The sequence below is a fragment of the Zootoca vivipara genome, chromosome 13 (genome assembly GCF_963506605.1).
Source record: "Zootoca vivipara chromosome 13, rZooViv1.1, whole genome shotgun sequence".
Classification (NCBI taxonomy): Eukaryota; Metazoa; Chordata; class Lepidosauria; order Squamata; family Lacertidae; genus Zootoca; species Zootoca vivipara.
In genome coordinates, this window is record NC_083288.1 from 18,213,039 (window position 1) to 18,228,023 (window position 14,985).

The 14,985-nt window shown below is 46.1% G+C and overlaps 1 protein-coding gene across 4 annotated transcripts in view; it reads left to right on the forward strand.

The window, feature by feature from the left end:
* COL1A1 (collagen type I alpha 1 chain) overlaps positions 1–12,226 on the forward strand; it is a 46,962-nt gene extending 34,736 nt beyond the window's left edge. Inside the window, exons 41-51 of one of the 4 annotated variants that reach the window (XM_035136277.2) lie at positions 1,502–1,609; positions 2,233–2,286; positions 2,448–2,555; positions 3,512–3,565; positions 3,987–4,094; positions 5,810–5,863; positions 6,020–6,127; positions 6,224–6,506; positions 7,499–7,689; positions 8,867–9,109; positions 10,226–12,226. In XM_035136277.2, the coding sequence (XP_034992168.1) occupies positions 1,502–1,609; positions 2,233–2,286; positions 2,448–2,555; positions 3,512–3,565; positions 3,987–4,094; positions 5,810–5,863; positions 6,020–6,127; positions 6,224–6,506; positions 7,499–7,689; positions 8,867–9,109; positions 10,226–10,372 (1,458 nt within the window). In that variant the 3' untranslated portion in view covers positions 10,373–12,226. Of the gene's footprint in view, positions 1–1,501; positions 1,610–2,232; positions 2,287–2,447; positions 2,556–3,511; positions 3,566–3,986; positions 4,095–5,809; positions 5,864–6,019; positions 6,128–6,223; positions 6,507–7,498; positions 7,690–8,866; positions 9,110–10,225 lie in introns of those variants that run through there. The other 3 variants (XM_035136279.2, XR_009558445.1, XR_009558446.1) reach the window with 3 other exon arrangements.
* Positions 12,227–14,985: the final 2,759 nt, after the last annotated feature.

Here is a 14,985-nt window from a genome sequence, read left to right on the forward strand (position 1 = left end):
ACTTTAAAGCTCTGTATCCAAGAGTTGTTGTTTTTCCCCCCACCACTTTCCCCAGGAAAACCTGCTCTTTAAAGCTGAATCGGAACAAATAGCAATTCAGGTTTTCTGCAGATTGCCGTTTGCTCCAGTTCAGCAGTTCAGAGTGGGTTTTTGCAGGGAAAGCGCAAAGACAACAACAAAATGCTCTAACAAAGATTTGAAACATGGCCTAGAAACATAGCTCAAAAGGAAGTCTGGATGAGCTAAGACAAAGCACTGTTTATTGTTTTAGCTTGCTCAGAAATACTTGCACAGCCCCTGGCCAAATTGCTGCAAAGTGAAGGCTAAACCCTGGAATTCGGTTCCAAATCTTCCCTACCCCATCAAAAAGACTTATCATTCAACCACAAGTTCTGTGAATTGTCAAAAGTAAGAAACATTTCTAGGGAATCCTGTTGATTACATTGAATGTCGCCCCGAGACAGGACGTCCTGAAAGATGTAGTAACATTCATCTGTTCAGGTTTTTAATCTGAGCATCTTTCTAGCCCTTTGAAACACATTTGACAGATTTTCTCTGTTTTAAGGGCAGGTGTTTTTTGCCTGTTTGTTTTTTGAGGAGTACAACTGTTTCTTAGAAGCAGCTCACAAATTTTTGAAATTCTGTTTTAAAAGAACCATCCACAGCTTCCCCGGAACAGATAAAACCACAGCTGCATGTACTGGAAATGAAAGGAATTCTGGGGGGGAAAGTTCTCAAGCAAGTTCTTCTAGCTCAAACTTGTTTTCAAATCCTGACTCTGTCCCCTCTTAATGAGGATTTGTCTCACAGCCTAGTAGACCACTAAAGATGTAGCTGGATTAAGGGTCCAAGATAGGGGGCGGGGGTGGGGAGTTGAAATATTGAATTTGGTCAATTATAACTTAATATTGTTGCCTTAAGCATTGATCAGGAAGACAAGGATCTTTGGTTTGGCCAAGTGTTTTTATAAATCTCAGTTTTCAAAGCTGAAACAGATTTAATTTGTAAAATGCAATTCTGGTTTGACAAAACTTCCTGGATTCTCAATACAGTACCAGGAAGTGAGCGAGCTTCCATAAACAGAACAGTGCTCTGGGTCCTACAGTATCTAGAAAAGTGATGTCAGCCTTACAAAACAAAACTCCATAGAAATCTATATCTGAGACTAGCCCATGCTTTATACAACAGATGCTTTCCTAGTTCTGAAATGCAGAGTGATGTATCAAGTGATATAGAACCCTATGGAAAAGATAGCCTTCCCTGGCTCCATCCCATAACCCATGTTGCATTGAAAGCTCTACTTTAGTGCTTTCAGAGGTCCCAGGGAAAGGAATTCAAACTCTGCCTAGACTAGGCTCCTGCTTTCGCTCTTTTTAACTCTAGTTAACCATGGTCAAGCACAATGTGTGAATGCGATTCCTCTCCTGCTGTCTTCCCCCCCCCCTCTTCTGCATCTCAACAACTGGATTCTTTTTGTTTTAACTGGGACTGATCTCCACAGGGCGAGCCTGGCAAACAAGGCCCATCTGGTGCTTCTGGTGAACGCGGTCCTCCTGGCCCAATGGGACCACCTGGCTTGGCCGGACCCCCTGGTGAATCTGGACGTGAGGCAAGTCTCCCAATTTCCACAGGCATACCGGACTCCTAAACTTGCTCACCTTTCTCTGTCAAACCCCAGTCTCTTACCATTGATCAGAAATGTGGTCCAAGCCAAACTGTGCAGACAGTGGTAAAATGCAGGTGCAGAATGCCTTGGCATCCCCAGCTAAAATCAGCTTCGATAAGGACCTCTATCTGGAGCTTTGGAAAGTAAGGCAATAATATTGGGCTAAATACGTAGACCAATGCTCCGAGCAGTGTGGCTTCATGAGGGACCATGATCAGGGTTATGCTTTTCTTGCAGAAGATCCCAGGTGTGTTCCTTAGCATCTCCTGTTAAAAGGGTATCCAAACAGGCTGCTGCCTGAGACCTTGGAGATACGGTGCCTGGGTTTTTTTGTCCTTACAGAGGATAGACAATACTGCTAGATAGACCAGTAGTCCTCCTCAGTTCATGGCAACTTCATGTGTCTGTAAATCCTTACTAATAAATGTGCATTGAATAATACAGTTCAGTTACAGAGCTGAATAGTTTTAACTCGGTTCTAGATTCCCCCATTGGTAAGCTAGAGAGTTCTATAGCTTCAACGCCGCCACGATCTCAGTCTCACCATCTTTCTTCTTGGCTGACAGGGTTCTCCTGGTGCAGAAGGTGCTCCCGGTCGCGATGGTGCTGCTGGTCCCAAGGTGAGTTGAACATGCATGCGTGTCTACAGCAGGTGTCCGGAACGGGCCGGCGTCGCAAGACGCGGGTCCGATAACTTTGCAAAGTGAAAGACTTGATTTCACAAGCGCACACCGATTCTGAGCTTTGATCGCCTCTTCTTGCCTTCCCCTTTCCCCAACAGGGTGATCGTGGTGAGACCGGCCCAGCTGGTGCCCCTGGCGCTCCCGGCGCCCCCGGTGCTCCTGGCCCAGTTGGCCCTGCTGGCAAGAATGGCGACCGCGGTGAGACTGTAAGTGGCGCTTCCTTTCCTTCTGCTACAATGCAAAATGCATTCAGTGGATCTGAAATAATGTCAGTCATTCACAACTTTCCGTTTTCACGATCAGTAAAGATGCAGGCAAGATGGGTATCCTTTTGCAGATGAGGTGGGCATACCCTACACACACCCAGCTTCAGAATCTGACATATTTCAGGAGCGTGCCTTCGTACTTAATTAACGTGGAACGCATGCCTCTTCTGGTCCTGTGCTCACATTCGCTAAAGGGGCACTCTTTCACGCTGCTTTAATTAACTTGGATTGGCATCCACCTATGGCTCCGCATTTGTTAGTTTGAAATAATTACTCGAGCCATATGAGAGCGCCGTGGGGGAACCTCTTCCATTGCGCTTTCCCCATCCTTATTGCAACTCTGCCAGAGGATTAATGAGGTCACTCATTTGTGATCTTAATGTGTTCCGATTCCACTCTCCAAGCAGGGGATGGTAGAACCCAGGGAGCAGTATCTTCCACTCAAATCCTATGGAACATCCCAGGACCTTGCTACCAAATGCAGGAATAGAAAACTCCCAGATTTATTCATTGGCGTGCTTATATCCTGCCCTTTCCCTCTTTGGAACTCGAGGCAGTCTGCGTGGGGGTTCCCAGGTGGTCCCCCGTGCGAATCCTGAGCAGACCTAAACCTGCTTAGTTTTAGCAAGGTGGATGCAGCCATCTGGTGGCCATATATATTCCCACCTAAACATCCTAAACATCAGGCTGGCTGCTATAGTGAAAACACTTTATAACTAACGATCCAACAAAGAAATAGACAGATAGATGGATAGACTCTACAGACAGACTAGAGCTCTTCCTGCTGTGATTGCCCTCCCTTCCAAGGACTGGGCTCCTAAAGAAAGAAGTTGCATGCTCAATTACATGTTGAATTTTAAAAGCGATGATATGTACCCTTTTCTCCTTCCCTCTAGGGTCCCGCTGGCCCTGCTGGCCCCGCTGGCCCTGCTGGTGCTCGTGGTCCTGCAGTAAGTTTGGGCTTTTAAATCTCTCTCTCTCTTTCTTTTCATAGAATCATAGAATTGGAAGGGGCCGCAAGGGTCATCTAGTCCAACCACCTGCAATGCAGGAATCTTTTGCCCGGCATGGGGCTCGAACCCATGACCCCCTGAGATTCAGAGTCTCGTGCTCTACCAGCTGAGCTATATTATACTGGTAGAATATATAATATTCTGAATGGATATATTTAGACACTTAACTGTCTGCATAATCTCTGCTCCCTTTGCCTTATATGGTTGAAATACAACTAGAAACCCTACACACCCGAAGTTCATATCCCCGGTTATGCAGAGTGGCTTGTCGATAGGCATTTCCTTCCTTTTTCCTTTGTGAAAGCCCAATAAGCCAATAAAAGTTAAAATAAATCAAAACTTCCTTTTTCATTTCTAGGGCCCACAAGGTGCTCGTGGTGACAAGGGTGAGACTGGCGAACAAGGTGACAGAGGAATGAAGGGTCACAGAGGATTCTCTGGTCTCCAGGGGCCCCCTGGCCCACCTGTAAGTACCAGAAAGGCTCTTTGCCATTTTTGATGTAGAGAAGCTCCAAGCGTCACAGAGCTCCGTACCCTCCGACATTTCTCCAATGGAAATAGGGAAAGCGGGATCAAATCAGAAACCAGGATGGCTTCTCTTAAGTCAGGGGTATCCCTGGAAAATAAGGGACACACCGGGAGGGTCTGCTTTAAGGCTTTAGTCCTCATGAAGGACAGAAATGCCCTCACACAGATGAGAGCCTTGCACCTCTGATCTAGAGAGCTAGAGCTTTTCTATCTCATTTCCATGGCGGTCTGAAAAAAAGAATGAAGGACAGACCTCTCTTTCAATAGCCACGATATCTTAATTTGAGCCTCTGCATCCAGAGGAAATCTACCCCCTTCCCCACCCTGTTTTCCGAACTCCCCAGAGGCCTCTGACTAACCACTATTCAGAGACAGGCGGATCTCAGTCTAATCATTTAATGAGCAAAAGCTACCTTCGCTTTCTGCAAGGAAATTCCATCTTTGGATACCTTTTTGATGAAACATCTAGTCGGGGGCGGAGAAAAGAAAAGGCGGAGCTTTGACATCTATTTGGCCTGTACAGCAGCAGGTCCTTGAAGGGTCCCCAAAGCCCTCGCCCATAAAGCGGCTTCCGTTTACAATTCCACCCAGATCTCCAATTGCACCAGCTTACTTAATTAAAACTTGCAATTCCATTTTTTCCAACTTCTAGAGACAGAGGGCAGGCTAATGAGCAACAATTTCGTTCCTAAATTTCTTCAGCTACCCATATGTATCCCCCTCCCCCACCTTACAGCTCGTCAGTTGTTGTTTTTTTCATAACACGCATTTTGCAAATAAGTGTTTGCCTGAGTTCATGCACATCTCCATTTGTTCCACGCATTCCTCAGTCCAGAAAGGCTTTGAGCCTGCCATGTGGCCGAAAGCAGCAGTGGGCCTCAGCTGTCACTCGGTGTATAGTTGTTGTCACTGAGCAATGGCCAGGGCAGGCTTGGGCCTACCTTAGCGGCAAAGAAATAAGAACTTTAAAGATGGAGGCCTTCTATTGCCATGGCTTCCTTCGGGTCCCTCGTTAACGCAGCCCACTTAATTACACAGTGGCAAGATTGGAGAAGATATTTCTAGATCTCCACACACCCCAAAGCAATCTGCATTTGATACACATTTCTTCCTGATCCCAAATGTGAATACAGTATGCTACCCAGTAGTTGTGACAAGGCACTTCTGTATGAAAAAATATGCCACAAAAATATTGCCTATCCTTCTTTCCACCCAAGAGCTAGAAATCTAATTGCTGAAAGGCTTCCATTTGAGATATACCCACTTTCCACTCTACTGAGTGAAACCCCTTTAAAAAAAATTATAGGGTTGCCATATTTCAAAAAGTAAAAACCAGGACCCCCTCCCCAAAGTGATTTTTCTATTGACTTGCCTAAGATCCAGGACAAAGCGCCGCCTTTTCAAATCCCAGCAATGTCTGTATGGCAGCATAGATATCATTTCATTTCATTTTGTACTGAGTGAACCTATTGGTTCCCGTTGCCACTTGGAAGAGTAGATTTATGAAGGAACACATGTGAGATTGACATGGACAGAAGCTAGATTGATGCTTCCTCTCTGTTACTGAATAGGACTGCATTTCTCTCCCATTTAAGTAAACCTGGTTTTGCCCCGGATGATCATCAAAACTGACAATTTCTTCTTTTTGTGCAGGGCTCTCCTGGTGAACAAGGTCCCTCTGGCGCTTCTGGTCCTGCTGGTCCAAGAGTAAGTATGGATTGGGCTGTGAAGTGCAGCATTTTAGCAATTAGCTCTTATTGCTAGACTTCAGTCCTTCTATGCACCTGTTGTTGAATGCTGCTGCATTCATGCTAACAACAAAAGCTTCACTCGTGCTACATTTTTGCTCTGCCTTCCTGACAGGGTCCCCCTGGCTCTTCCGGTGCCGCTGGCAAAGACGGTCTGAACGGTCTTCCCGGTCCCATTGGCCCACCTGGTCCCCGCGGTCGCACTGGTGATGTTGGTCCTGCTGTACGTATCCCTTCTCACTGTACAAAGCTCATAGTTAACAGCATAAGGGGTGGATGAGATCTTTGCCTCCAACTCTTCTTCTTTTTCCTTCTCCAGGGTCCTCCCGGACCACCTGGGCCACCCGGTCCTCCAGGCCCACCCAGCGGAGGCTTTGACTTCAGCTTCCTGCCCCAGCCTCCTCAGGAGAAAGCTCACGACGGTGGCCGCTACTACAGAGCTGACGATGCCAACGTGATGCGCGACCGTGACCTGGAAGTGGACACTACTCTCAAGAGCCTGTCCATGCAGATCGAGAACATCCGCAGCCCTGACGGAACCCGTAAGAACCCAGCCCGCACTTGCCGCGACCTGAAGATGTGCCACGGAGACTGGAAGAGTGGTAAGTACGGGGTGGGGGTGGGGGCACACACACACGATTCTGAGGTGCTGAAGTGGGGCATCTCTTAAATGCCACAAATTCTCCTTTCTTCTTCTGGACCACTTCCGTTGGCAGAATGGCTCTGCCCTGCTCTTTTCTTCCTTGTATATCAATCTTCTCACTTCCTCTCTCTTCTCTGCCACTGTTGACCTTTCTCTTTCACCTGGGGATTGTTTGCACAGCCAAGCATAGTTGTTTTCGCAGGTCTGGGGCCAGGAATGGATTTTCCACCGGATTCTGACTGGGCAGTGATTTGGGTGTTATTTCCCTAAATAACATGCTTGAGTCAAGCAGAACGATTAATTCTCCCAAGAAGCTTCTATCTGCAGAATGTGACTTGCTGCCCTGAGCCCGGTCTTGACTGGGGAGGGCAGGGTATAAATAAAATATTATTATTACGGTATTATTATTATTATTATTATTATTATTAATAATAATAATCTTAGGTCCTAAAAGGTGAAGTGGGCCTTCTAAGTTGCTGTAATGCTTCTAGGTCCAGCCCAGGCTCTTCTCTGGCCCCTCTCCCTTCTACAAAAAAATAAATATATGCTTAGGAACCAGAATGTCATTACTTGTGTAGATAATTAATGCTGGAAAGTGATGGGGCAGCCATCTATTTTTTTATCATACACAGCCACCTCCCCCTGTTCCCTGGCTCTCTAAAGTCCATCTCAGCCACACATAGGTAGTTCTCTTTTCTATTCTTTTGCTTTTAGCTGTTTGCCTCCTCGTCTTATATGGAGTAAGGCTTAGGCACCTATTTTCCTGACCCACTTGGGCAAGTCTGAGAACTCATTGCATGGGGTGGGGAGGGGATCTGTGAGATAGGAAGAAGCAAGAGGGGCAAATGGTTGGCCAGTCCCCTTTTAGATCAGGTGGGCGCAAATTGATGGGGTTTTGTTGTTTGTTCTTGCTCCTGCAATCCATTCTCCATCAACCCCATTCCTCATCAGGCGAGTACTGGATTGACCCCAACCAAGGCTGCAACCTGGATGCCATCAAGGTCTACTGTAACATGGAGACTGGAGAGACTTGTGTCCAATCTTCTCAGCCCACCGTCGCCCAGAAGAACTGGTACATCAGCAAGAACCCCAAGGAGAAGAAGCATGTCTGGTTCGGCGAAAGCATGTCCGATGGCTTCCAGGTGAGACCAGGAATCGGTGAGGCAGCGACAGTTAACCAGCAAGTGGCTTAGCTGGGACTGCCAATCCCGTATTCTGAGCTGGGACCGGAGAGAGTTATTTCAGGGTCAGGTTTCCTCCAAGTCACCTGCTGAACTAGAATGGCTATGAACTCCACGTGAATTCCATGTGTGGAAAGAATGTTGCAGGCAGAAGAATCTGGTGACTGTTTGGTTGTTGAAATGGAAGCTTTGGGACCGTTTAGCAAGGGGATGAAAAGACTGAGAATTGATAATCACCTTAATGCACAAGTAGGAGCGGCCTCAATGAGGCTGAGAAATCCATGTCTACTTTCCGTGTCTGCCATGGAATCTGCTCAGATTGTAACCAGAAAGATTAAGTTGCCTATTGAGAAAGGGCCTTTAGCTGTAAATGGTGGAAGAACCTTTGAATTGGCCTCCTAGGGAGGCCTGGGCATCACTGGGCTTCATTGGAATGGGCTTGATTCAAAAGGCAGAAGAAGCACTTGGATGATGGCTTGATGTCACTCCTAACCTTTGTCCAAGGATGTTGAACACAACAGATGAAAATGGATAGGAAGAGGGAATTTATGTTGACCAAGGAGCCTCAAAGTACAATTCCTGGTGCTTGCAGGAAGTTGGGCTTTGATGGCTCATGAAATCACTTCCAACTCTATGGTACTTGGAAGCAAAAGGGAGAGGGGAAGATCATTGGTTAAAAGCAAGCATAGGCCAGTTTTCAAGTGATCTATTCCAGAGGTTCAGCTAGGCTCAAAGGTCCCTTGAAAGGTGACTTAGCATGCTGGAGTAGTCTAGCTCAAAGAAGCTGTAGATGGTGCAACTTGGAAAAGCAGTCTGTCAAGGAGAAGGTATAACTGTTAGCCCATCTCTCTCTCTCTCTCTCTCTCTCTCTCTCTCTCTCTCTCTCTCTCTCTCTCTCTCTCTCTCTCTCTCTCTGCATCTCATTGGTTCCCAAGTTGGCTCCTTGAAGAGGGCAGCAATCAGCTTATCTGGCTTTGCCCATTATTGGATTACTTCCTTCCTTGGCCCTCTGAACATGAACAGAAAGCCAAGGAGCTGGTTAGATTCCTAGATATAGCAGGGGGTAGGGTTCCTAGAGGACATGACACGAGTGCTAACCAGTTCCTTGCTCTCTCCACCCCTCTGTCTCCCATGGCAGTTCGAATATGGTGGTGAGGGATCTGACCCATCTGACGTTGCCATTCAACTGACCTTCTTGCGGCTGATGTCCACTGAAGCTTCCCAGAACATTACCTACCACTGCAAGAACAGCGTGGCTTACATGAACGCAGAGACCGGCAACCTGCAGAACGCTCTGCTCCTCCAAGGCTCCAACGAGATCGAGATCAGAGCAGAGGGCAACAGCCGGTTCGTCTATGGAGTCCCCAAGGATGGTTGCACGGTGAGTCATTGGGTCTTTAGATGTAGCACTGTGGGGTGGGGGGTACAATAGATTATATATATATCTCAAACTGGAGACCTTGTGCATAAGCTGCAGTGTTTTACTCGTATCTGGGAGGGGTATTCCCCTTTCCCCCTGCTAAAACCATGCTTTGGAACTGGGAGACAGTCCATATAAAAAGAATGTCATATGTAAGAATGGCCAGAGGCAGGGAAAAAAGGTGGCAGACAGGTCTGGCAAAGGAAGTCAGGACTGCAGGTTGATGTCTCAGTGCTGTGAATTCTATCTGTGTTTGGAAACACAATCACTGGGTGCTTTTCAGTGCTGAAGCATAGCAGATGAGGGATGGAATATCCCTATTCAGCAGCAGAACCCTCTGAAAGATCTCAGGATGGAGGAGCTGTGGCCCTCCAGAAGTTTGGTGGACTTCAGTTCCCACCAGCTAGCATGACCAGTGCTCAGGAGTGATGGGGGTTACAGTCCAATAATATCTGGAGGGCCGCAGTCTCCGTACTGCTGCCATAAAAAATCCTCAGAAGCTGCAAAGGTGTATCTCGCTTAGTATAGTGGTCTCTACTTGCTATCTGGATCGGGGACAGAATCTTGGACGTTTTAGGTGTTTCCGTTTCAAGGCACATCCTGATTTTTGACCCAAAAGGCCTTCAAGGCAAGAGAGCGTCCAAATGGATGGCTGAGTCCAGAGTAGCTTAAATCCATCAGAAGACAGTCATAGCGCAAGATCAGATGGTGTGACATTCCCCCCCCCCCCCCGGCTATGTATGGTGGCTTCCTCTGGACTTAAGGACCTGAATTCTGGTCATGCGGAAGATAGACTATAACAGATCCTCCAGCTTCTATTTTGGTTCTGCCTCTTCTCTCACAGTGCCCTGAATCCCTGAAGTTCTAAATGCCAGAGTAATTATGTGTTCCAGTGGCACAATGGGATGGGCAAACAGGGCGGGGAAGGCAGGAGCCAGCTTTGAGGAGCACAGTTGACCAGGGAGAAAGTTCAGATCAGATGTGGGGAGAGGGGTGTCATTCCTCTGTACTTGGAAGCTTCAAAAGTCTATGGAGCCAAAAACAAAATTCTGATTTTTTTTTTTCCTCCCTCTGCAGCGTCACACTGGCAGTTGGGACAAGACAGTCATCGAATACAAGACAACAAAAACATCCCGGTTGCCCATCATTGATGTGGCTCCCATGGACATTGGTGGCAGAGACCAGGAATTCGGCTTTGATATTGGACCAGTCTGCTTCTTGTAAACCCAAAAGGAAACCTGACAGTTTAAAAAATAAAATAAAAAACAGCCAAAAAAGAAGGAAATTTCACATGGACTTGAATTTGTGTCTTTTTCTCTCCATCATCTCTAAAACTATTTTTGTTTCCGTTAAAAAAATCAACAAAAAAAGCATTAAACCAAAAAAATAAAAATAAATGACTTTTCAAAAATAATTAAGGAAGTGCATCCACTTGCTTGACTTTATTATTATTATTAAAATCCCCAAAGACAGAATGGTTTGATTTTATCTTCTTCTTTTTTTAAAAAATAAAAATATCAAGTAATATTGTGGGACCTATATTTGTACATTCCAAAAAAAAAACATATATAAAAACCATACAAAATGACAAAATCAGTTGAAACCAAGCAACACCTGAAATACATCTGTATGAAAATCTGGTGTGTGTTTTTTTTGCCCATCACAACCCCATCAAAAAGAACCTCCCCTCCTCTGAACCCAGAACTGTAAAAAATAAATAAATCCCAAAATCTACCTATAGACCATCTTTCTCTGCCGGTACCTGATAGAAAGAGATTTATCTTTCCTCTTTCTTTTTTCTTTTTTACTCGGAGCAATGCCACTGAAAAGATTATTCTTTCAGTCATTTTAAATGTACGTTTTTTTCCGTTTTGTTCAGTCGGCAACAAGGATAAATTTGGCGAAGTTATCATAAAAAAGGTGTGGCGCTGAGTGGTTTTTCGAAATAGAAACCTGTTTGAAGAAAAAGAGCAGGTGATAGTGCCTGTCCCTCTCAGAGAGGTCAGGTAGAGGGGGGGAGACAGGTTTAAGAGCTTTAATTATTTTGTCGGTGAACAACTGAAGGGAAAAAAATGGCCAATAATACCAGGAAGCAGAGAAAATGTAATGTTAAATGTATATTATTGTTGTATGGACGGCTACCTCACCATTGTCATTTTCAAGTTCTTTGGGGTAGTTTTGGGATTTTTTAAAAATAATAGCATCAGCTTGCATGGAGGGGGGGGCAAAGAAACTGGGCAGAGTTTCAGGTTTAGATAAAGGTGCTAACTGTGTCTTTCATATATCACTTTTTTTTAGTCTGCTATGTTAATAATTTTCAGGTCCCATGAACTTTTTATTTTTTACTTTTTGAAGTGACGAAACCTAGAAAAACCTCGCCCCGAGCACAGCTTTGCTGAAAAGGGGGCCATTTGGTGCTATAGAAATGAGATTATTGGAGGGGGAAAGCAAACTGGATGCCTTGCTGCCCAGAGATACTTGTGAATTTTTTTTCAAAAGGTGCTATTTCTTTTTTGACAAGCAAAAATAATAATTTTTTAAAAATCGAGGATGAGGAAAAAATAAATCAAACATTGCTACAAGGGATCAAGGTCTCAGCAGTTTCTGTCTTTCTCTTGTAAAGCAGGTGGATTCTCTTTTGGCTTCTATTTTCTCCGACATTCCCCCAGTTCTTCTCCTCCATAACCATCTCTCTCTCTCTCTCTCTCTCTCTCTCCCATCTTTCATCCTATCCCACAAGCAAACACTTTTGCCAAGCCTCCCTTGTCCGCTCATCGCCCTCCCTCGCTGCTGATTCATTCTTCCCTTTCTTATCCACCTCTTTCTCCTCAGCTCCGCCAACATCACCCCTCATCTCTCTTTTTCTTTCCCCCCGCTCCTCTACTTTCTGTTTTTCGTTGGGTTTCCGACTTGAGCAAAAAAAAACACCCATAATTCCTCTCTTTCTCACAAGAGGCAGATGTTGTAGGGAGTGTGAGCGGCCGAAGATTCTGTACCTATTTTGTATATGTATAATAATTTGAGATGTTTTTAATTATTTTGACTGCTGAAATAAAGCATGTGAAATGATCGATCACACCCGTTGTTCTTCGGACTTTTTCTGTCACGCAAAGGCCAGGGCGTCGGTTGGGAGAATGGGGCAAAGGCTTCCTGGACTTTTACTGGTGTGCCTAACATTTCAAACATAAGCCGCTTTGGGAAATTATCATTACTAACCGGTGCTGGGTTTGTTTGTTTGTTTGTTTTCTAGAAAAAGAGGTGCCGGAACTCACCACGAACACTTCCCTTGTTGTCTTATAATGGCGCCCATCTGAAGGGTGCCAGAACTGAGTTCCGGCGAGTTCCGGCTAGATTAAAAAAAAATGCCCTGATGTTAACTGTCATGGCTTTCCTCCAAGGAACCAAGGGGGAAACAGTTGTGTGAGGGCGTTGAGATAATTTTCTGTCAGAGACAGGGAAGCAGAGCTTAGGCCCTCCATATGTTCCTGGACTTCCAAGTCCCATCGGCCCCTGGTCAGAAATGGTGGGACTTGTAGCCCGGCAAGATCTTGAAGGCCAAAGGAACCTTGCTTTGGGAAGAAACATGTATCTGCATTTCTGACTGGGAGTCCTGACAGCCCCGCCAATTGACATTCGCAGTGTGGGCACGCTGTAGCCTGAGGGAAAGGAGTCGCGAGTTTTGTTCCTTCGCTTAGTTCTTCTGACAACTTCTCCCTTTCGCATGGTCCTGTCTCATCCTTGCTCTCTTCTTGTATGCCTGGTTATTTCCTCCCACCCCACAACTTCTTCTAGAACTGGTCAATATGTCCCCTGTCCCACCCAATGCTGCTATTACTGTAAGGCTCGACAACTTCTAACCGCCTGGCTCCCATATGTTTTAACGGAGAGAGACAGAGTAAACGAACTTAAGCAGGTAAAGCCCTCGTTGTTTTAGCTCCCTGCGAAGAAAAATGCGTCTTGTCACGTGGGTCATGCTCCTCCCGGCAAAAACACCTGTTCTGACCTCATCCTTAGTTCGACGGATTCATTTTGATTTGATTTCCCCCCCTCCCCGTCTCCAGATATTTCACCTCAGACATTTGCCCCCACAGGGATTCATCCTGCTGGTTTCCAGCCACTGTGAAATTTATCTTTTAAACCCCCACCACCACCACCACAATCTCAAAACCCCCGGAGAGTTTGAAGAAACAAGCAAACAGCCAACCCACCGCCCCAACCATTCTGCTGCATGAGAGTGGCAATGATTTCGGGACAAAGAAACATATAAAAACTGCCGACTTAGCAAAACTCTGAGGAAGACAGTACTCCTTGAGGCAGGAGGCTTAAATCCCGACAAATTATTATAAAGCAAAAAAAAGCCTCTCTGAGAATATTCCATCTTGAAAATTTCTTTTTCACATCCACATTTCTCCCCTCAAATATTTTTTTCCACCCTCTTCTCTATGAGCCGGAAAACACCTTTCTTTTAAAGGAAGCTGAACAAATTCCAGAAACCAAAAGCCCATCTCCCCTCCCACAAACAAAATATCAGTTCCATATATTTTTTTTTTAAAAAAAGGTGCCCCGACACCACAATGGTCACCTTCCTCTCCTGCAATACATTCTTGCAAAGTGTGACTTATGAGAGTGAAACGCCAGGGCGTGAGTTTGCCTAGCGGCCAATGCCATCTTACCCTTGAAGCCTCGTGCAACGATCCAAACTGTGTGGGAGAGATGCTGGGGTGGGGGGGAATAAAAGGCACTCTGTGCATGCTCAGAAGCACTTATCCACGGCACTGGAAAGAGATTTCAAGGCTGAGCTGTGGAGGCACATGTGAAGCTGTGGGGTCCTGTGTGCAGATGCTCAAAGCCAGAAGGAAGAAGGTCCGCAGGTTCGTTTCTCTCAGCTCCACAGCCTCATTGCTTCACCTCAACATCCACCAGCCTGTCTTTCTTGGGTTCCTTCTTCCTCTTATCCATTGTCCAGGAACCATCCTTGCCTCTGGTCTCCTTTTCCAGTGTCAGATTTGCACCACTTGCAGCCCACCTCCCCAACACCCTCCCAGCTCTCTCTCATATACTCAGCATTTCTGAGATCTTTGCAATCCGGACTGAGCTTTCCAATCCTTTTGCTTACCTGACACTCTAAACAGGAGAGGGAGAAGGTTGTGTGAGGGGGGAGAGAACCCTCCTCCCTCCCTCACCAAACGCAAGAGCTGGCGTCTTCTCCCCACATGCCAGGAAAGCTGGACGGCGTTCAATGGTCCTCATTCAGGAGCTAGCGAGAAGAGGGGCTCTTTGCATCAAAGGGTGCTTTGTCAAAGGGGGAAACACAGGCACCATGCGCAAACATGCGCACGGTGGATATTTTGCCCCCTTCCAAAGAGGCCTGGTTGTGAAGGCGGAAAAAGCACAGTCGCTCGGATGGCTGCTCATGAATAAGAAGCTTTTGAAAACACAAAGGATGGATGGAGCCTTTTCAAAACAACCGACATCTGTCTGGGAAACCCCAAGGCCCAAATGGAGTGGGGCGAAAACCAGTCTCGGCAGTTTCTGCCTTGATGTTGCTGAGTCTTATACAGGGTCAGACCATTTGCCCATCGCGGGGCAGTAGGTTTGATAAGGCCCTGAGCTACTGAAGGTAATGGGGCCCTTTAATATGTCCAGCTGTCCTTTGTCAACAACAAATTGTCGCTGTTTTTTGTGTTGAATATATGCTATATGGTAATTTATGGACCTAATAGGTATCTAAAGCTGTTTGCACATGTTGCCAGGCAACCAATCCATACAGAATGTAAAGGTAAAGGGACCCCTAACCATTAGGTCCAGTCGTGACCGACTCTGGGGTTGCGGCGCTC